This window comes from Brachyistius frenatus, unplaced genomic scaffold (genome assembly GCF_029030835.1).
Source record: "Brachyistius frenatus isolate BFR_SWC_R1_liver_20210118 unplaced genomic scaffold, ASM2903083v1 Contig_494, whole genome shotgun sequence".
Classification (NCBI taxonomy): domain Eukaryota; kingdom Metazoa; phylum Chordata; class Actinopteri; family Embiotocidae; genus Brachyistius; species Brachyistius frenatus.
Window position 1 is genome coordinate 8,132 of NW_027211093.1, and position 22,345 is coordinate 30,476.

Below are 22,345 nucleotides of genomic sequence, written 5' to 3' on the forward strand. Positions count from 1 at the left end.
GTTAGGAGCCATTGCAAATTATTTAAAACTTCATAATGATTTTCAGAATAATAAATTCACCTGAGTCTTTACTTGTTTGGCAGCCTCCAGCACCCGAGGGCAGGAGGAGACTTCATAAGTGTGGACTCCTCCTCTCCTCCTCAGTATTGTGCCCACCTCAGTGTGGTCTCCTCCTCAGTGTTGTGCCCTCCTCAGTGTGATCTCCTCCTCAGTGTGGTCTCCTCCTCAGTGTCGTGCCCTCCTCAGTGTGGTCAGACACTGTCGTCATCGGGACTCTGTTGGTTCACCTGTCCAGGATTCGGGACTTTTCTTCGGTCATGATTTGGGTTTCTTCGCCCGTGTTGATGTTGCTTCTGTTTGCGGTGAGTCTGAAAGGAGTTTTGTGTTTTTTTTTCCTCTCTCACAGACCGAACTGTTTTCTTAACGCTCTCGTGTCGTTTGTGATGTCTGATGCTCTGTGAAGCCTCTGTGCATCTCTAACGCTGTTTCTAATCCCTGTCGTGTGAACTTCATCTCGGCAGCCTGCAGGCAAGCGGCTCATTTCACCCACCTCACAGGCTGCGTTGGAAACTTATTCAGAAAACGTCTTAATAAACCCAGTTGTTTGTGTTGCAGCAGTTTTAAAATAATGATAATCTAAAATGTAGTGAGAAAGATGAAAAAACATTGTATCCAAATGTCTGTAATATGAACTTGGGTGTGTTCACCCATCAAATCAGAGGTCTATAAACCTGCACAAAGGTCATTTCATGTGATTTTACATTGTGAAATGAATTCTGCAGCTGAAAGACACGTCAATATCTCTTGAATTATTTCATAAATGTATCTAATTAAACAATGCTAATAATAATTTACCTGACTCCAGAAAATGATTGAAACATCAAAGTATTCTTGTCTTTGAAACAAGCTTCAAGCATCCTCCGCTGACTCCGGATCAGTGCTCTACGTTGTTTCTGCGGCTCCTTTCAAACAAGATTCAGTCTGATTTTTATAACAGATCACAATTCATTTTCAATCATTTTCAAATTCTTTTACGTGATTTGATGAAACCAAGCAGTTGATGAACTCGGTTTGAACAAGAGAATATGTGATGTCTCCCAAACCTTTTCATTTGACTTACTGTTATTTTTGGTGTTGCCGAGTTGATTCAAGAAGTAAGTTCAGATGAAACAGTTGAAGGTCTTGTGTTGAAAGTGAAGGCTAAAAACAAAAAAAGATAGAATATGAATCCAGTGATTTGAAACCAATGACATGAAGGGATCATTTTTCCAAAGAATGGGGCACAATTGAGTTGATTGGAGTTATTCCAGTTGGCTCCGTACTCAGCGTTTATTGTGAAATACCTAGTGAGTGACTCTGAGCTCTTCTCTCTCATGAAAGGTGAGAGGCCACTCCTTCACATCACACTTATGCATTTATCCTGACATCCCCATACATCATCTGAGTAATTAAATCACTTAGTAGTGGAAGAACTGAACTCTAGGAGCTACACATTCCCAGTAAAAACAATTCCACACGCAAAGAAACACCCGCACACACCCACACACACCCCAAACCATCCACGCTCAACCATTAAGTGTATCTAAAAGTGTTCGTAGCTTCCGGGTCTGACAAATTAGGCCGATGCAGAAGTAAAGCTGCAATACCACCGAGTGCCACTAGAGGTCGGCTCCAAAAAGCCTCCAGCTCCATAGACTCCCATTTAACTTTTCTCATCAAATTCAAAGTCATTGAACAAAGTCAATAAATGTTTTCCACGAGTTTCCACGGTCCATCTGAAAATAATCCCTGTCCGGTAAGGATCCATAGTGAAACACTTACATGTGCTGTATTACAGATCCAGTCTGTTGCTGTGGTGAGGCACAGCTCTGGAGGCAGTCTGGTAAGAAAGAGAAGACACTGGATTACCCCGCCAAAACTACTGATCGAAAATAAGGACTATGGCAAGGAACCTGTTGCCAAGGTAAGTCATTGGTCTTTGACTTCAACTCTCTGGAATTCAATAATCAATTCAATTTAATCACGAGTCATTTCAGGGCACTTTAAATAGTAAGGCTAAGCTCTTCAAATATCACATAGAAACCCAGCAATTCAACAATTCCCACATGAGCAACAGCTGGAAGGAAAAACTCCCTTTTCAAGAGGAAGAAACCTCCAACAGAACCAGACTCAGAACATCTGCCTCGACCGGTTGGAGTGAAGGGAGAGCAGAAAGAGAGAAGAAGAGCAAAGAGTGAGCCAATAAAACGGGAAGGTTTGTGGGACCAGTAACTACAGATCAGAAACATGAAGCTGCAGAGATGCCGGTAGAAAGTTACAGGGAGCGATATAAGACACAAAGTTAATGAGTTGTAATGGTGTCATATAAATGCACGGACCATGAAAGAGAGGGGAAAGGATCATGTGACCTCCCCCAGCAGAATTGAACTTAAATCAGTTCAGGAAATAGTCACCACACCATTGTGAAAACACGGCATGTGTGTCACGAACATTCAGTCGACCATCTGTAACAAAAAACGACACCATTCGCCACTAAAGGTCACCACCTCAACGTTTTCACAAGCAGCCTGACAAGCAATACTGAGGGACAGTCCTCAGACTACATTTGTTTTTTTCTCTTTTTATGACACAGTAAATCATTTTCAGCCTTTTCAACCAGTTGTTTTTCTGGTGCAGATGTTTTACTTTTGTTTTCCTCGGCTCTACTGATATGAATGTGAATTGTACTGTGTTTTCCTGTATTTCAGGTTCGTACAGATAAGGATAATGGTAAAGGAAATGTTCGTTACTTCCTGGAAGGCATTGGGGCAAACCAATATCCATTCCACGTGTTTACAGTTCATCCTCAAAATGGAAGTATTTGTTTGACCAGGTTGCTGGACAGGGAGGAGATCAGTGAGTACAATGTAAGTCATTTATTTCCCTTCATAGGATTGATCCATAGCTGTGAGACATTATTATGTTTGTAAGAGACAACAACATGTGAATTTTCTGTTTCAGCTGGTGGGTTTTTCTATGTTCTCCGATAACTCTCTGGCAGAGGGAAAAATCAATGTAAAATTCAAGATTGTAGACGTGAACGACAACCATCCAGTGTTTAAAGACATCAAGCCCGGGGAGGTGGATGAGCTCTGTCCTGCAGGTGGGTGTACAATGACTCTACATTTAGCCTCAAGTTCCTCTTCTCGTCTTTTATTGGCACATTGCCGTGTCTTTTGGTGTGTCACTCCAACTTATAGCTCAGTGTAATACACACATTGGCACTAATGTGTATTACGCCACATGGAAGCAAGTTTGTCCTCGTGCTAATGCATGAGGCAAACAAAATGATCATGTTCGATTCAGTTTAAGGGTCAGCCTTATTGACTTTGGGACTGTCCGTGATGTGTGTCAGCTTCTTTTAGTGCATGTTTTACATCAACCAGGAAAAAAAATTCAGTTTTCCTGTCATCAAAACACATCAGGATGAAGGAAGTAGGATGTTCAATAATAATCAGTTGAGACACACTAAGCAAGTGGCCATTTATAGCTAATGCTTATACAGGAAAAGTTTGGTTGGCTGTGCTGTTTGAAGGAACTCTCAGTGAAGTCGGTTGCTTTATTCATGTAGGTTACAAAGGATTGGGGCATGCTGGGTAATGGCAGGGGAGTAGTCCAAAGGGGACTGTGGGTAGTTTCCCGGCATTCCCAGTGATAAAACGTTTATTTTTACATACACGGTTTTAAACCGCCACAGATGTTAGTGTCGTCAGCTAGTAAGCTCATACAGCTACATTATTATAAAGATGTCTGGCCAAAATCCAATAGATAGGGAAGAACGTTTAGAAATGTTTACACAAAATATTTCAACAATGTTTTTTGAGAATAATATTCTACCTTGAGGAAGAACATTCTTGGAACAACAACAAAAAAACGTTCTGCTGATAACATTACCTTATACTACTGTCACTTAATACTGGTTTTACAGGGACTTCAGTCATGACTGTTGTGGCAACTGATGCTGATGAACCAGGGAACATCAATTCTAAGATCGCCTATACCCTCATAGACCAGAAACCACCTGATGACATATTCACCATAAACAAGAATGGGACCATCTATGTCAAAAGGCCCATCCTGGACAGAGAGGTATGAACCACACCAGCAGCTCCTTGGTTTTTAACAGTTATGGTCGACACCATAAAGTGAAACTCTTCACTCTTTCAGATGATCAATGACAGTTAATTCAATCATTTCCAGTCAAGCAGGTGTTGAAAAGGTGATGATGGCGGGCTGGAGTCCTTCCTCGTACCTATTTACTTCTTTCCATTTTTGTACTTATTGTGATGGAACTCGTCATTTTGGAGTGAAAAAGTAAAACGAGACCCCCTCGGGTGGCAACACATCCATCTTTGACAAACTTCAATCGAGGAGAGATAGGCTGACAACTGTAAAGGTGTGTAGCCATTCCAATTCTGATGTCCTCCTCTTAACAAGTGGTCCTTCAGGATATTTAAAATTTCCGGATAAGGAGAGGCGCATGCCTCATCCTTGAAACTTGTTAACCTAGGAACATTTGACTGACTAATTCTATAGCCGTAAAAGACCTTTGGTGATGACAACACAGAAGTCTGGAGGACATAATGACCCTCATTACCTAGGATAACTGGATGACCAATGGAGACTCAGTAAAGAATGAAAATTCCTTTACACGCATGAAGGATTTCGCATCCATACAAGTTGAAGATATTTAACTTGAGCGGCAGTTCTTGCGCAACTAACATCAGGTGAAAATTCGCTTTGCTTGGTCTGAACACAAGATTGAGATGGAGGACCATAACCCTACCAGTTCATGAGGTACAGCACAGTCTCAACCCTGGTGATGGACAGCCAACAACTTCCTGATGGTAAGGACGTGCTTACCATCAATGATCCGTCGGGCTGGAGGGTGTCTGGAAGAGGAAACCAGGGCACTAGTCTTGGAAGGCTTGGTCCTAGAAATATGAAAGGTGGAGTATATCCACAGGGAGTTGGGAAGTTTGAGTCTGACTGCCACTTGGTTGATGACCATGGAGAAAGCAACAAAACAGGGCGCCAGCTTTCAGGACTTAAAACGCATAAGAAAGTCTGCAGGCCGTAAGCAGGTGTGATGGCGATCAGCCAACCACTCTGTCCGAGCAGCTTGCTCCGGAGAAGGGCCATGAAAAAACATGAACCCGGGTTCATACTTTAAGTTGATTATATTCAAAAATTATCTTGAATATCGTAGAACTCAAGGCTCTTAATTTTGTCTTTCCAGTTGTGGGGCTCTAACTGACTGAGTTTGGGAGTCATTTCAGGCAGACATTTGCCCAGGGCTTAAGGGCTTAAAGCTACTATAAATTCTGTTCATGGTAACTGGCAATTTGACCAAAATATCCTGTAGATATTGTCTGTCCCCACTCAATCAATTTTGAGAGACAGACATGAACAAGTTCGTTGGCTATGAATCCTCTGATTTCTGGAAATGATAGCAAACTAGAGCATTGCTACTCTCCTGGGTACAACTACTCAGTCAACTTTATGAAATTAATTACAGTTTAAAGTTTAGTTTTCAGAATATCAAATTTTGCATTAGGTTCATCACAGAAAATGTGTGGTGCAATCATTGCAAGTCATTTATTCTGCAAATAATTAAAAGACTTCTTGATTTTTTTGTTTCAGAAAAAAGATCAGTACATTTTGACAGTGAAAGGCCAAGACTTAGATGGACTACCAACGGGAAACACGGGAATCGGCACGGTTATCATCAATGTCCGTGATGTGAATGACAATGTTCCCACTCTGGAGAAGGATGAGGTAGCTTTCTTTCTCACACTCTTCTATATCAGCATTTTATACATTCTCATAGTAGGAAAGTAGGAAAACTTACCATGGGGGGTGGAGGGGTAGGCGGCGGGTGTTAGATTGCATGGTTTCTATTTTTTAGGTTTGATGGAAAAGAATATATGGACATGTTAATATGTTGATATCACGTAACAAATCTAAGTCACAAACAAATGTGTAATTAAAATAAATATTACGGAAATGAGCCCGCTTACTTTCATTTCCTAATGTTTTATTTGCAGTATGAGGGAAGCATTGACGAGAACACATTTGGGGTGGAGGTGATGAGAATCAAATCAGAGGACCTGGACATGCATGGCACGGACAACTGGGAAGCTGTGTTTGATATTGTCAACGGCAATGAGGCCGGATATTTCAGCATTAAAACAGACCCCCTCACCAACGAGGGCATCCTAATGCTCGACAAGGTACTGCAGTTTTAATTATTTAAGAGAAATTTGCTGTTTTTCCATCTTTTGTGGGAAATTATACAATCTGAATACCTTTTCCTTTTAACTCATATCCTGGTCATCAAGGTGCTAACCATTCATGCTATATTTTGTTTTTTGTTCTGAACACTTCAGGCTATCCAAATCTTCTATTATTTGATTTGATAATACTTTCAGATCATTTTGAAGGGGAAACCTTATATGTGACAGTCATCATTACAAAGCTCTGGTCCTGCTCTGTCTTGTAATATGCGTTTCATATTTATGCAGTGATGAATTCATGTTTAATTTAATCAAGATTAGTGGGTGTGGGGAAAGACAAAGAGCTGAATGCAGAGTTTAAAGATGAATTCATTTGGCAATTAAAAATCTATTTCTTTTTACCGCCCCCAAGCTCCCTCCAAATGTCATGGGGCTCCATACCCTGTCTCTAAAGCTGAGCCCGGCCACCATGGGGAGGAAACTCATAACTCAACTCAAAATTCAATAAAAGCTACTTTTATTCACAATCTAATTCTCTCAGTTACTACCTGTCTGTGGTGGTAGGGCCCACTGTGGCTCGGAGATTACGGTGAAGGCTGCCCCCTTATCATACGTTTGGCGGTTTAATCACTAGGTTCTCCTGTCCAAATGCCAAAGTATCCTTGGACAAGACCCTAAACTCCAAGCATGGCAAGGTTATTGCTGATTTTGCACCAATCCAAGAGTCAATCTCCTGCTCTAACTTACCCTCATTTGTAAATAATGCCACGAGATGAACTCCTCCACTTGGGGTCGGAACTCTGTCCCAACCTAAAGTGTGCCATCCATCATTTTTCTAACCAAGAATCATGTCTTCTGACTTGGAAGTGCTGACTCTAATCCCAGACACATTATACTTTGCAGCAAACTGTCCGGGGCTATGCTGTTGGTTACAGCCTGATGAAGCCAACGGCACCACATCATCTGCAAAAAGCAGAAAAGCGATCCTGAGATTCCCAATACCACACAAACCATACATTCTCGTCCTCATCCTTTGACTTTAAAACCCCATATTGCAACAGTGCTTCCCACGAGATCCCACAAGGTTGTAGGCCTTCCACAAGTCCACATAGCACATGTATACTGGATGAGAAACTCCAATGAACCCGAAGTAACCTTGCAAGGGAAAAGAGTTGGTTCACTATTCCACAGCCAGGATGGAATCCACATTGGTCCTCTTGAATCTGAGGTTTCAGCCTCATTTCCAGCACCGTAGCGTAACCTTTTTCCGGGATGCTGAGAAGTGAGACGCCCGAATAATGATAGCAACCCTTCTCGAGTCCCTTTTTTAAATAAGGAGAACCACCATGATGGTCTGCTGGTCCAAAGGCACTGTACTGAGCCTCCGGGTGACATTGAATATTGTTGGGCTGACTTGACCTGTCCAAAGTCTTCACCATCTCAGGCTATTCTAATCTCCTCTTGGTGCCGTGCCACTTTTGGATCTCCCTAACCTCAGAGACGCCTGCCAGATATATAAGTAAGCCTTTCAATGAGTCCACAGACTTTGCCTTTTCCCCAGAGGACATGTTGGTCAGGTCCAGGAGTTCCTCAAAGTGCTCCTTCCACCGCTGTTGATATCCTCAGTTGAAGTCAACAGTTCTCCTCCCTTACTAAAAACCCACCTGGGGTAAGCCCTGCCGTCCCTTCCCTGAGACGTCAGCTCATTTGATAGAACTTCCTCCAGAGAAGCTAAAAGTCATTATGCATGTTTTTTCCCAAACTCTTTCCACACCCAAGTTTTAGCATTTGCAGTAACTACAGCTGCAGCCTTTGTCGCTCCCGGTACCTTTCTGCTGCTTGAGAAGATCCCTGGGCCAGCCAAACTCAAAAGTTCCACCACCAATAGTGTCCACACGTGGGTTCTCAGGTTGCTGCCACAACAGGCAATGATGACCTTCCCACCTCAACTCTTGCCAGCTGCATCCACAATGGAGCCCTTGAACATGGCCCACTTGAATTCCTTGCCACCAACCTTCCCCAGGATGCATGAGAAGGTTTTCCAGAGGTGGGAGTTAAAGACCTCCCAGACTGGGGCCTGTGCCAGATGTTCCTAACTCACACTCTGACTTGCTGGGATTTTATGAGGTCTGTCCGGCTGCCTCCCCTGCCATCTGATCCAGCTCACCACCAGGTGCTGATAAGTTGACACCTCAGCTCCTCAAGGAACCACCCTTGATGATGAAGATTTAGTGGAGTTCACAATACACATCACATGCAACGTGAAATCACAAATGATTCAACCCCTTCCCATTCGAACACTTCATTATACACTTCATCCCTGACATGCAATGTGAATTGCTAGACCTTATATACACCACTGTATGCCTTTCTAAACTGGAAAGATTGGAAAGAAAACTTCTCATGCTGTGTTTACTGGAATGTCAAGACTACAATTAGTTATTTACTGAAACTACAACTGCAGGTTTGATGAAATGATTACAATTTTGATTATCAAGATTTTGCCCAATGTTTTATGGTACCAAGAGTAAACCACTTAAAGCTCAAAAGTTGTTTGTTATAGATAACAATGACAGGAACAAGATACCACTCATGTTTGGAGGCCAGTCCTCCAAATCAGCCAGTACCACGAGCACAATTCCCAAGTGGCACCATCTCCAGAATCTGATCTCCAGACTCCAAGAAGGCTGCATACACATTATCTTGTTCTCAGGAAAACTCCATTACAGCAACACTCATCTGAGGGCTTGTGAGAAACCCCTTAACCTTCTAACCTGGGGCAACTCCAACAAAAGCCAGAGTCCAGGCCTTAACCAGAAGTTAGGCGCCAAAGTTTGTCATCCATAGAGATTAGCCAAACTATCAGCCCTACTAAAGTAGTCGCTACTGCTCTGTGTCCCGTACCAGCTGCAGCTTTGTGGCCACGACAAAGCTTGTGTTTCACATCCACAGAGACAGCTTTTGTAGCGAGGTTCATTACTGTAAGCCGCTACCTCTGCCTGGGACCAATTGGAATGCATGTGATCTTTAGTTGTAGTCTTTCAAGTGGAGGGCACATTATACAGCAGCCACCACGGTACATCTGGTGTCTGAGCCACACCAGGCTTTATTAGTATCATCTCTGTCACCGGGTGCTTGGGCCTGCTGTCACAGATCCTAGCAAAGTAGGCCTTGCAAGAAACTATTAACCATGACAAAAAATTCATTTCCACATAATCTATGTTCTTTGTGCTTCTTTGCCATTTAACAGGCTGTGGATTATGAGGATGTGAAGAACCTTGAACTTGGACTAGTTGTGAAGAACAAGGCGCCACCATTTGATGGATCTGGTACAGGAGCAAGTGGAGGAGGTGGAGGAGATGGAGGGGGAGGAGGAGGTGGGGGTGGAGGAGATGGAACAGGTGGAGGGGATGGAGGTGGAGCGGGAGGGGAGGGGGGTGGGAGCGCTGGGGGAGGAGGTGGTGGGGGAGGGGGTGGTGGCGGCGGGAGTGGACCAGCTGGTGGAAGTGGAGCGGCTGGAGGAGCTGCGTCTGGACGACCATCAAAAGGAAAACCATTTAAATCCTATCCCATCAAAATCAACGTGAAGAATCAGCCTGAGGGGCCACGTTTTGATCCCAAAGTCAAAGCTATTCCCGTCACAGAGGGAGGTAACACCGACTTGAATGAGGTTATCGCCCGCTACACTGCAATAGATGGAGACACTGGAAAACCAGCTGAGAATGTCAGGTCAGTGCAAACACAAAACACATGAAGGCCGCTACAGATAAATCGTCAATGTCAGCTTCCCTTTATCTGCACAACAATAATAACTGATTGATCATATTTCTGCTGTAGCTATGTCAAAGGCTCAGACCCTGACAACTGGCTGACCATCGACCCAAAGACAGCTGAGATCAAACTGACCAAGTTGCCTGATAGAGAATCTCCAGCCCTGGTCAATGGGACATATTTTGCTGAAGTGCTCTGCATTTCAGAAGGTACACTTAAGATGTTTTATACCTGAGAGCTGTACACTAACTGAAAGTAGCGTGAAACTGAAAGGTCCAGTGCATCAAGCATCAAGTGTTAGCTCTGCCACTAGACTCTTTATGAAACAATATGATATGACATTATGAACAGCTCTAACAGCTGACTATCAGCAGGGGTAATGAAGTGTTTGTCCCTGAACTTGTGTCTGAAGAGAGAAAAGAAAAGGAAAATGCTGAATAATATGTTTATATCTGTTTTTCCATCACAGACATGCCTGCTAAAACAGCCACCGGCACTATTGCAATCCAGGTGGAAGATTTCAATGACCAGTGTCCCGTTCTGACCAGTAATATACACACTATGTGTACCTCTGCGAATGCCGTTATTGTAAACGCCATCGATGAGGATGCATACCCCAACGGAGCTCCTTTTGAATTTGAGATCATTCCAGAACGCACTGAGGGAAAATGGAAAGTCGAGCATCTCAATGGTGAGTAAAATACCATTGCCACTACTAGCTACATTTTAATAGTAGACAGGGATTGACAACAGAAACTCTCTTCCCAGATGCCTCCCTCATGCCAGGCCATGTGCCTCGGCATAATCCCATTACTTTTATTATGACAACCAGTCAGACATCTTACCTCACATCCATTAGGCTACAATCATATAACTTCAATCAATTCCTATTATTTATATAGCATCAAATCACAACACAAGTCATTTCAAAGCACTTAACATAAAAAGATCTTTCCAAAATAATTTTTCAACAAGATAGAGAGGAATCCAATAATTAAATTTCCATATGAGCAGTAGCTGGAAGAAAAACTCCTTTTGCCATCTGCATGTACCTGTTGGTGTGAGGGGAGAACAAAGAGAGAAAAGAACAGCTCGATATAAAGGGGGAAATACCTGCAGCTCCAAAATACAGTCACACACCAATGGTCCACCATCGGGAGCAACTCGGGGTTCAATGTCTTTCCCAAGGACACTTTGGCATGTGGACAGGAAGGAGTTGGGGGTCGAACCGTCAACTCTTCAATTAGTGGGAATTCCACTTCCCTATCTGAGCCCCACTGCCCCAATCTATCTATCTATCTGTCCAAACATTGACTTGTGGATCAATCGATACAATTTTATTGGTCAAAAGTCAAAGGGCAAGGTCACTGTGAGTTCACATCCATTTCCCACCGTGAACACAAGATCTCAGGAACACCTAGAGGAAACCTCTTCAAATGTGGAAAAAAACATTTAATTGGGCTCAAGGATGAACTCATACAATTTTGAAGGTCAAGAGTCAAGGTCACTGTCAGCTCACGTTGACTTGTCCCTGTGAGCATGATATCTGGACAATGTCTTGGAACAAAGGTTCACCTGGTCTTGACGCCAAGGTGATTAGACGTTGGTGGTCAAATGTCAGAGGCCTGGTGAACATGATATTTTAGGAACGCTTTCATGGAATTTCATCACATTTCACACACATTCACTTGGACTCAAGAATTAAATGATTTGAATTTGGTAAACAAAGGTCAGAGGTCAAGGTCAATATGAACTCACATCTATTTTATACTTGAATAAAAAAGACACAAAAGTACCAACAGTTTTATTCTTGAGACACTAAGGAACAGATAGTGACATGCAACAAAAGTCAAGTCTTTTATCCAAACCATTGTTTATTTTAGCACAAGGCCTTTGGTTTTTCTGAACTTTTCCTGTTTGTCTTGTTCCTGACAGACACTGCCGTGACCTTGAGGGCTCAGGAATCTGTGTGGCCTGGTTTGTACAAGGTAGAATTTGTGGTGAAGGACCAGCAGGGAGAGGCCTGTCCAGAACCACAGAAAGTGAAAATCCAAGTTTGTACCTGTGAGGATGGAGTGGTTTGTGGAAAACGAGGCAACGACGGTGAGACCCAGAAATCAGCGGTGTTAGGACCCGCAGGCATCGGACTGCTACTACTGGGCCTGCTGCTGTTACTACGTAAGTGTGACGTGATGCCTCCTTTGGAGGATCACAGCTGCTGCACACCACACTTTGGCAGCCTTTAAGTTGGACTAAAACGCTGTTATTTTTTTAGTCATTCCTCTGCTGCTGCTCTGCTGTCAATGTGGTGATGCTGCAGGTTTTCCAGACCTCTTTACTGAGATGCCTTTTGATACCAAGTCACACCTCATTAACTACCATACGGAGCGACAGGGAGAGAACACGGTGAGAACCGCACTGTTGAGTGCAGCAATATTGGCATACAGTATCTGTGCTTTAAAGTGGCCATTTTGACCACAATACACTAACATTTGGTTCCCCTGCCTCTTACAGGAGGTGCCACTATTGAATATGCCATCACAAATGGATGAAGATATTTTATACATGGGCGCAGGTCAAAAAGGTTCATTAATGGCACCTGTGGAGTTGCAACAGTCCATCCCTTCTATGAATGGGATGAATGGGGTTGCCTTTCAAGAACGTTTTTCAAGCGCCTACGGAGAAGGAATGTGGGGGATGAACCAGGAGGAGGGCAGTGGCTTCTACTATGAGTCTGAGGGCAGAGAATCAGGAGCTGGAGGAATTGATGGTGGCATAGCTCTGCCAGATCACATCCTGGGACAGTACTACGATCAGGTGAGGAACCAGCCAACCAGTTAGAGGCTCAACAACTGTGAGCAAAGTCTGACTTTGGTATTAATTCTAAATACCTTTTATAAAGGGCTCACAAAGCAAAGTTATGTGATGTGTGTTAATGGACATGTCCTTTTTTTGCACCGTTGTTGTTAAATTCAAAGATAACAATCTTTGCACTTATTTATTTTTTGAGATTTTGGTGATACTAATGTGTTTATTTCAAGATAAATACACAACTTGCTTTGTAGATGCATAAGACAGAGTCCTGGAAAAGCTAACCTGGTAAATATTTTCATTTCTTTATCAACAGAAGCTGAGCAGTGAAGATGACAACCTTGGAGTGAAGGATGGTCTGTTGGTGTATGACTATGAGGGCCAGGGCTCCGCTGCTGGCTCAGTCGGTTGCTGCAGCCTTCTGGAGTCTGACAATGATCTGCAGTTCCTCGATGACCTTGGACTGAAATTCAAGACTCTTGCTGAGGTGTGCGGAGGCAAGAAGATCCCAACTGAAGTTAAAGAAGTCTTTCCTATGCTTCCAAGAGCTTCTATCAACACTCAGTCCTCCGTATCAAGTTTGGTGACTGCCCAAAACCTACCCCCTCCAGCCAAGCTGCAACCACCCATCCCTAAAGCTGAGCAGACTGTTGTCAAGGAGACAACTAAGCATTCTCAAATGGTGAAGGAAAACGTGGCCACGATGAGGGAAGGGATGACCACAGTGAACACAGGGATGGCAAATCAAGGCCAGATGCTCTTTTTCCAGCAGCAGCAGCAGCAGCAACCTGTCTACTACACCACCACCCCTGTGTTACAGCCAATGCACTATGTAGTCCAGCCACAGGTTCAAAACACTATGCTGCTGGCCGAGGCACCAGTCACCAACCTTCCAGGCATGGTACTGGTTAATGACACCCAGGCTAGACCTTCCCAAGCATTAATCGTTCAGGGGCAGACACTGATGTCTGGTGGACAATCCCAGGTTCCTGGCATGGTGCTGCTGGAGAGAAGTGGGGTCCACGGGAGTTCTACCAATCTGATCCAGTCCGGAAGACTCTCTGGCTCCCAGCCTATGATGGTTGTTGAGGGTAGGGTCCCTGCAGGGTCAATGAAAATGCTAAATGGAAGCCAGACCTGCCTTGTTCAGGGAGGTACTCTACAGTCAGGAGGGCTTTCAGGATCTCAGAGAGTCATGGTGGTCGGAGAGACAACAGGCAACGTAGGGCAGCTGGTTCAGGACGCAAGAGGTCTGTCCCCGAAGAGTGAGGTGTCTGGCTTTCAAAGTGTCCTCAGCAGCAAGAGAAGCCCATCCACTGGCTCTAGCAGCAGCAGGTTGCGCTCCTCAACCAGCACAGTGAGCACAACCCCCATCCAGCGCAAGGTGGTGATAGAGGAGACAAGAGAAATACACTGAATAAGAGACTGTCTGGACAGCGGTAAACCTTCTCCAAATGCCATAAAGACAATTTTTTTTGTTGTGCTGTTCCTTGTGGTGATGGGACACTTCTGGGACTCAAGTAATGTAATACAGCTCATGAAGAGAATGCAGGTTCCTAATAATACCTCCTATAGATTTGAAAATGCAAGTGGTGTAGCACCAAAAACAGAGGAAACATTGCAGGTAAATGGTCTCTATAAATAATAAAGATTGTAAATGATAACCCCCCCCCCCCCCCGCTTGATCCAAATTGACTTAAGTAACTTAGCTTTGCCTTCTCTTCTTCATGTACACCCTTCATCATGTTCAGTAGCGATGTTATGATTTACTTCTGTTTCAGGTTGTTTTTTTAAGCTGGTTTTTGTTTTATTGTATTGTGGTATCGCTTGTTGTTTTAAACACTGCCTGTGTGTTGAATTGGATGTATTAGATTGGGGTGAAGGTTTTTGTTTTTATATCTATGGATTCAGAAAGTGTTCAGACCACTTCCTCTTTTTGGAAGACCGGTTCTAAGCCTTGCAAAATATTTGACTAAAAACTGACTTTAAACAGATTTTAACAAAACTTTCTGGTGTGGTATTTTTATTCTAACTAATTTTATTTGTGTGGTTAATTTTAATGCAAGAATTTTACCAATCACACCCTTTTTGGGGGGGATAAGACTGGACTACCTCTATTGTAGCTCACTTAGCCTTGGTTTGTTTTTCAGCCTGGTGATTAAGTTAGCCTAAGTTGATGCCCCCACTTACCTTTCTTCTGGACTGCTCTGGATGCCTTCAGCTAATAGAAAGTTGCTGAACTGGAAGCTGTGATTTTCAGTGCTTACCTAATACGGCAATCAGAATTAAGGTACTCAGTGACTTGGATCAATCTCCGTCCACTGATCAGGACACTCATTCTGTCCCGTTACAGCATCTTACACCACCTGCTGGGGTCCTGCTCCAGTCCAGACCTTCCAGAAATGTCCTGTTCCAGAGTCCATCCAAATTTGTATCTTCCAGTCAGCCTGTCACCTCAGTCCTGGGTATCAATGATTCGAAATGTCAGGATGAGATCAGCAACTCCATGTTGTTTTCCTGGGTCCACTGAGCCCCCGAGGTCTTTATCCTTTTTGTCCAGTGTCGATGAACTATTTGTCCTTGTTGGTTCCAATGTGCAGTCCGAACTATTTCAAGCCGACTTATGGTCGCTATGATCGTCTCAACATGCTATTAGCACAAACATTAACATTGTTTATTATCTTTGATGTTTCAGCAGGCTTCACAATGAAATTTCTTCCACTGCTGGCCAACGCATTCATGGTGGAACCACCCGTCACAACTATCACCTGATATTTTTTGATTTTGATTTTATACACTTTATTAATCCCCGAGGGGAAATTTCTTCACTACAGCAGGGGGGCTCTCAGGGGGGAGATGCTGCAGCAGGCTGCCACGACCGCGGCGCCAGGTAACCTGACCTGAAGTGCATGTTTTTTGGATGATGGGAGGAAGCCGGAGAACCCGGAGAGAACCCACGCAAGCACAGGGAGAACATGCAAACTCCGCACAGAAAGGCCCAGGACCGGATTCGAACCCGGAACCTTTTTGCTGTGAGGCGACAGTGCTAACCACTGCACCACCGTGCCGCCCTATCTGTGGAGAAAGAAAATAAAAATTTTACTGCAATGTAAACATATATTAACATTGAATACAATACAAACCCAGGTTGTTTACTCTCCACATTAGCCTCCTCACAATGGAAGCAGAGGTTTGTCAGGTCGTCTGTCAAAATACTTGACAATTATTTGAAAGAGAACTAGATTTATGAGGATATTTGTAGCTTACAAGAGATAACAGGAAAATAAATCACAGATTCTCACTGAAGTCTTTCGCAGTGCTGTTGCGTTACCTACCAGAGTCCCGAGAAGTCTCAACGCGTATTGGACACATTCCTTTCACCTAAGGGAAGAAAATAACAGTTTCTGGCCTTTTTGCATACTGTTATAGAATGAAAACAATCAATTCATAACTTTGGTGTGGATTAGCCACTGTGTCACCCTTCCACATTAATATATTGAGCCCTTTCTCTTTCATGGATGCTCTAAGAACCAAAAACACAAACACATTATGAGGTGGTGAGAGAACACTCAAATGCAGCAAACACAGCAGTTGACTTGATATAAAGAGTATTTTATTGAAACACAGAACAGGGGAAACATTCCAGGGAATCATGCGTGAGCATAGAACCAAGTCCAGAAGGGCTGAAAGCCAATAAACAGTCACTATCGACCCGGGCTTCTCCCAGGGGCGGGGCAGGTACTCAGACAGAGTCCGGAGGGGGAGAGTGTCCGGAGGGGGAGAGTGAGGCCAGAGCAGGAACAGACCGGTGACCGGAGCTGAGGCAGACTGGTCCAAACGAGGTGGTGTGAGCGTCCCCATGTTCCATACATGTAGCTTATGGAACATAAGTAGATCGGATCTGGGCGGGGTCGTGACAGACAGGCAGGCAGGTGGTCTCCGAGGACCGACGCTGAGCTGGAGTGCTGGGCCCCTGGTGGTCTCCGAGGACCGACGCTGAGCTGGAGTGCTGGGCCCCTGGTGGTCTCTGAGGACCGACGCTGAGCTGGAGTGCTGGGCCCCTGGTGGTCTCTGAGGACCGACCCTGAGCTGGAGTGCTGGGCCCCTGGTGGTCTCCGTGGACCGACGCTCAGCTGGAGTGCTGGGCCCCTGGTGGTCACTGAGGACCGACCCTGAGCTGGAGTGCTGGGCCCCTGGTGGTCTCCGTGGACCGACGCTGAGCTGGAGTGCTGGGCCCCTGGTGGTCTCCGTGGACCGACGCTGAGCTGGAGTGCTGGGCCCCTGGTGGTCTCCGAGGACCGACGCTGAGCTGGAGTGCTGGGCCCCTGGTGGTCTCCGTGGACCGACGCTGAGCTGGAGTGCTGGGTGCTGGGCCCCTGGTGGTCTCTGGTGGACCGACGCTGAGCTGGAGTGCTGGGCCCCTGGTGGTCTCCGTGGACCGACGCTGAACTGGAGTGCTGGGCCCCTGGTGGTCTCCGAGTACCGACGCTGAGCTGGTGTGCTGGGCCCCTGGTGGTCTCCGAGGACCGACCCTGAGCTGGAGTGCTGGGCCCCTGGTGGTCTCCGAGGACCGACGCTGAGCTGGAGTGCTGGGCCCCTGGTGGTCTCCGAGGACCGACGCTGAGCTGGAGCTGGAGTGCTGGGCCCCTGGTGGTCTGAGGACCGACGCTGAGCTGGAGTGCTGGGCCCTGGTGGTCTCTGAGGACCGACGCTGAGCTGGAGTGCTGGGCCCCTGGTGGTCTCCGAGGACCGACGCTGAGCTGGAGTGCTGGGCCCCTGGTGGTCTCCGAGGACCGACGCTGAGCTGGAGTGCTGGGCCCCTGGTGGTCTCCGAGGACCGACGCTGAGCTGGAGTGCTGGGCCCCTGGTGGTCTCCGAGGACCGACGCTGAGCTGGAGTGCTGGGCCCCTGGTGGTCTCCGTGGACCGACGCTGAGCTGGAGTGCTGGGCCCCTGGTGGTCTCCGTGGACCGACGCTGAGCTGGAGTGCTGGGCCCCTGGTGGTCTCCGAGGACCGACGCTGAGCTGGAGTGCTGGGCCCCTGGTGGTCTCCGAGGACCGACGCTGAGCTGGAGTGCTGGGCCCCTGGTGGTCTCCGTGGACCGACGCTGAGCTGGAGTGCTGGGCCCCTGGTGGTCTCTGAGTGACTTGCATCATGGTTAGAAGAAGCCAGGCAAATAAATGACAGATAGTAAAATTGCATACAAGAAGTCGATGCTTCTATAAAAGGCCAGTGAAGGACGATATCAAATAGATATATTAAATTAATACTTTAGAATGCTTTCAACTTTGAAGCCCAGTATTCCCAAAATGCCATCAAAATACGAATAATGAAGAACTCAATGCCCACTCAGATTAAAATAAATTTGAAGGCACCAATTTGACAAAGTTCCTCATGGTTTAGGGCCAAAATAAATTTCTGATCTACTGGTACCTTATGAACCCTCCCGACCCCTCAGGTCGTCTGCTGGTCTCCTTTCTGTTCCCAGAGTCAGAAACATGGAGAAGCAGCATTCAGTTTCTATGCGCCACATATCTGGAACAAACTCCCAGAAAGCTGCAGGTCTGCTGAGACTCTCAGATACTTTAAATCAAGACTGGAGACTTTTCTGTTTGCTGCCTTTCACTCAACCAGAGTTGAGGATGTTTTCAACTGCACTGTAAATTGGATTCTATTTTTAGCTTGCTTAATGTTTTAATAACTGTTCTTAATTTTTTTTCCTTTCTTTTCCCTGATGTTTTGATTGTTTTAATGGTTTTATGTGAAGCACTTTGAATTGCCTTGTTGTTGAAATGTGCTCTACAAATAAACTTGCCTTGCCTAAACTAGACTCATGTTAAAATATGTAAGGCAGGCGTGTAAGGCGTGCTATTTTATTGCTTTTCTATTGTTCTATTACTATCTATTGCTTCTGTATGCTGCTGTCGTGAAAAAAATTTCCCCTCGGGGATTAACAAAGTAACTACCTAACCTAACCTAACCTAACCTAAGTTTGTAGCATCAAAACACATTTACGATTAAATTATGTGAATGAGTGCAACAGTTCCCCCAGTGATGTTGAGGTAACCCCTACAAGGGGCTTTCCAGTCTTCCAGATGAACATTGATCCTTCGTAAAGTTCACCTTCTTACCCACTCGTCAATTTCAAGCCTCAACCTGGCTACCCCCATCCTGGTGCACAGCATACTGGATTTCCTTTCCCAGCTAAATTTGTTCTGCAAGCTAAATAGTTATTGTGTACAACATGTTTTATGTTGAATGAATATTAAAGCCTTTTACCTTGTACTCCTGTAGTACTTTGGGAGGATACCTCGTCTCACTTCCAAACATGAGGAAATAGGGACTGTATTTGGTGATCAGCTGCTTTTTTGTCCGAGGGGCAAACATAGTGACCTGTAGATATTTGTCCATAGTTTTAGGATGATCCGAGACCAGTTTGTTTCGGGATCTTAGGATAAAAAAAATTAAAGAACAGATGTGAGCAAGTAGGATAAGTCGATCAATGCAGCCCATTTTCTACAATTCTTTTCATTCAAGTTGCTAACAAATATTGAAAAAAATATATCTTTGAATTGTGCCATTTATGTTTTCTACAGGACCATTAGTCTGTGGATGGTAGGGGGAACACAGGCGCCCATCAATCCCCAGCTTCTCACTCAAGCCATAGTTCACCTTGAAAGGTTTTGTGTGACAAACAATACATAAATCCTAAAGATGGCGCCGCGCTAGCGGCAGCCTGTTGCAGCAGCTCCTCCCCGAGTGTGTTGTTAGTAGTATTTTTTTAAGCCTTTCTCCTCTTCGGAGTTGTTTTGTTTTTTCTTTCTCTCGTGTGTTAAGTTAACGGTCAGACAATGGACTGTAATTTTTCCACGTTTCTGTATGGGGGCATTGTTATTGTTTACTCTTGTGACCAGCTGATCGTGCTGAGTAGCCCTCTACTGCTGCCGCCCGGAGCGAGGCCTGAGATCCCCGTTGAACTTCGGAGAAGACGGCGGGGTTGCAGAGCTGGAGCTAAACTAAAGGCGGAAAGGAGGAAATACAAACCATCGGTACCGGAGATCTTAATGAGGAACGTGAGGTCGTTGGACAACAAGACGGACGAGCTCGGTGCTGGTAAAGACCCAGAGAGAGTACCGGGAGTGCAGCATCATGTGTTTCACCGAGACATGGCTGCACTCACATCTCCCGGACCACAGCGCGGCCGTACCCGGCTTCAGGACTGTTCGGGGGGACGGAGACGTTGTTCGGAGAGGCAAGAAGAAAGGTGGAGGGATTGCAGTCTATGTGAACGAGAGGTGGTGCAATCCCGACCACGTGTGTGTGAAGGAACGTTTCTGTAGCCCGGACATTGAACTGCTAGCCGTGGGGATGCGCCCTTATTATTTACCGAGGGAGTTCACGTCCGCCATTGTTATCGCTGTGTACGTTCCTCCATCAGCTGACGTAGAGGCAGCAGTGGACACCATCCACTCCACTGTGTCTAAACTGCAGACTCAGCATCCCGGTGCATTTTTGTTAGTTACTGGAGACTTTAACCAGTCTGGATAAAGTCCTGCCAACTGTTCACCAGTATGTTAACTGCCCCACCCGGAACAATAAAACTCTGGACTTACTGTATGCTAATGTCATGGATGCATACAGTACTACTGCCCTTCCCCCCCTTGGTAGATCAGACCACAACCTGGTCCTGCTGACTCCCAGGTATGTCCCCCTGGTGCAGAGGCAGCCTGTGACCACCAGGACTGTGAGGAGGTGGACACAGGAGGCTAAAGAAGCCCTGCAGGACTGCTTTGAGTCCACGGACTGGGATGTGTTGTTTGGACCACATGGGGAGGACATCAACAGCATGACGGACTGTATCACAGAATACATTAAATTCTGTGAACACTCCACCGTACCATCCCGGACTGGACACTGCTTCCCCAACAATAAACCGTGGATCACCAGTGACCTGAAAGTTCTTCTTAATAAGAAGAAAGCAGCCTTCAGGTCTGGGGACAGGGAGGAGCTCAGGAGAGTGCAGCGCCACCTGAAGGAGAAGATGAGGGAGTGCAAGGATTCCTACAGGAGGAAGCTGGAGGCCAAACTCCAGCAGAACAACGTGAGGGAGGTGTGGACCGGTATGAAGGAGATTACTGGGTTCAAGGGGCGAGAGAGACAACCAGGGGGAACCTGGAGAGGAACAATCAGGGGGAACCTGGAGAGGAACAATCAGGGGGAACCTGGAGAGGAACAACCAGGGGGAACCTGGAGAGGAACAATCAGGGGGAACCTGGAGAGGAACAATCAGGGGGAACCTGGAGAGGAACAACCAGGGGGCTCCCTGGAGAGGTCAAATGAACTAAACTGTTTCTTCAACAGGTTTAGTTCACCACCCTCATCTGTCTCCTCCACACCTCACACCTCCAAAACACCTCTGCTGCCTCCCCCCCTCCCCCCTCTGCGCCCCCTGGTGAACTGCATAGAGCCCTCAATCTTACAGGGCTCTTCCTCCATCGACACCTTGACCTCCCCCACCATCCCCCTCACCCCCCTCTCTGTGACGACTGGCCGGGTTAGGAGACAGCTGGAGAGAATCCACCAGCGCAAGGCTGCAGGAACTGACGGCATCAGCCCCGGGGCCCTGAAGACCTGACAGCATCAGCCCCGTGGTCCTGAAGACCTGACGGCATCGGCCCCAGGGTCCTGAAGACCTGACGGCATCAGCCCCGTGGTCCTGAAGACCTGCGCCGTCCAGCTGGCTGAGGTCCTACAACACCTCTTCAACCTGAGCCTGAAGCAGGAGGAGGTCCCGGTGCTGTGGAAGACGTCCTGTCTGGTTCCTGTCCTCAAGAAGACGACTCCATCTGGCCTCAACGACTACCGACCGGTTGCCCTCACATCTCATGTGATGAAGGTGCTGGAGAGGCTGGTCTTGGCCCACCTCAGGCCGCTGGTGAAATCTTCTCTGGACCCTCTGCAATTTGCGTACCAGCCTCGTGTGGGAGTGGACGATGCCATCATCTACCTGCTGCAACGAGCTCAGTCTCACCTGGATGGAACCGGTGAATCTGTGAGAATCACTTTCTTTGATTTCTCCAGTGCATTCAACACCATCCAACCACTGCTGCTGAGTGAGAAGCTGCGGGTGGTGGGGGGATGGAGGGGGTGGACACGCCCACCGTCTCCTGGATCAATGACTACCTGACAGGCAGACCACAATTTGTCCGTCTGGGCAGTGTGCTGTCTGATACGGTGGTCAGTGGTACTGGAGCTCCTCAGGGAACTGTTCTGTCTCCCTTTCTGTTCACCTTGTACACAACTGACTTCCAGTACAACTCAGAGTCAAGACATCTGCAGAAGTTCTCTGATGACTCTGCAGTGGTCGGTGTATAAGGGATGGACAGGAGGAGGAGTACAGGGAAGTAGTGGAGGACTTTGTGGAGTGGGCGGGAAGAAATCACCTGCTCCAGAACGTGGCCAAGACCAGAGAGATGGTGGTCGACTTC

At 46.1% G+C, this 22,345-nt stretch overlaps 1 protein-coding gene across 1 annotated transcript; it reads left to right on the plus strand.

The window, feature by feature from the left end:
• Window positions 1–185: 185 nt before the first annotated feature.
• LOC138614391 (desmoglein-2.1-like) lies at window positions 186–14,862 on the plus strand. Its single transcript, XM_069687827.1, has 14 exons — window positions 186–362; window positions 1,838–1,963; window positions 2,748–2,906; window positions 3,001–3,142; window positions 3,968–4,128; window positions 5,683–5,817; window positions 6,087–6,272; window positions 9,526–10,004; window positions 10,113–10,255; window positions 10,516–10,737; window positions 11,982–12,224; window positions 12,322–12,452; window positions 12,561–12,863; window positions 13,174–14,862. The coding sequence occupies exons 1-14, from the start codon at window positions 318–320 to the stop codon at window positions 14,272–14,274; spliced, it is 3,576 nt and encodes a 1,191-aa protein (XP_069543928.1). The 5' UTR covers window positions 186–317; the 3' UTR covers window positions 14,275–14,862.
• Window positions 14,863–22,345: the final 7,483 nt, after the last annotated feature.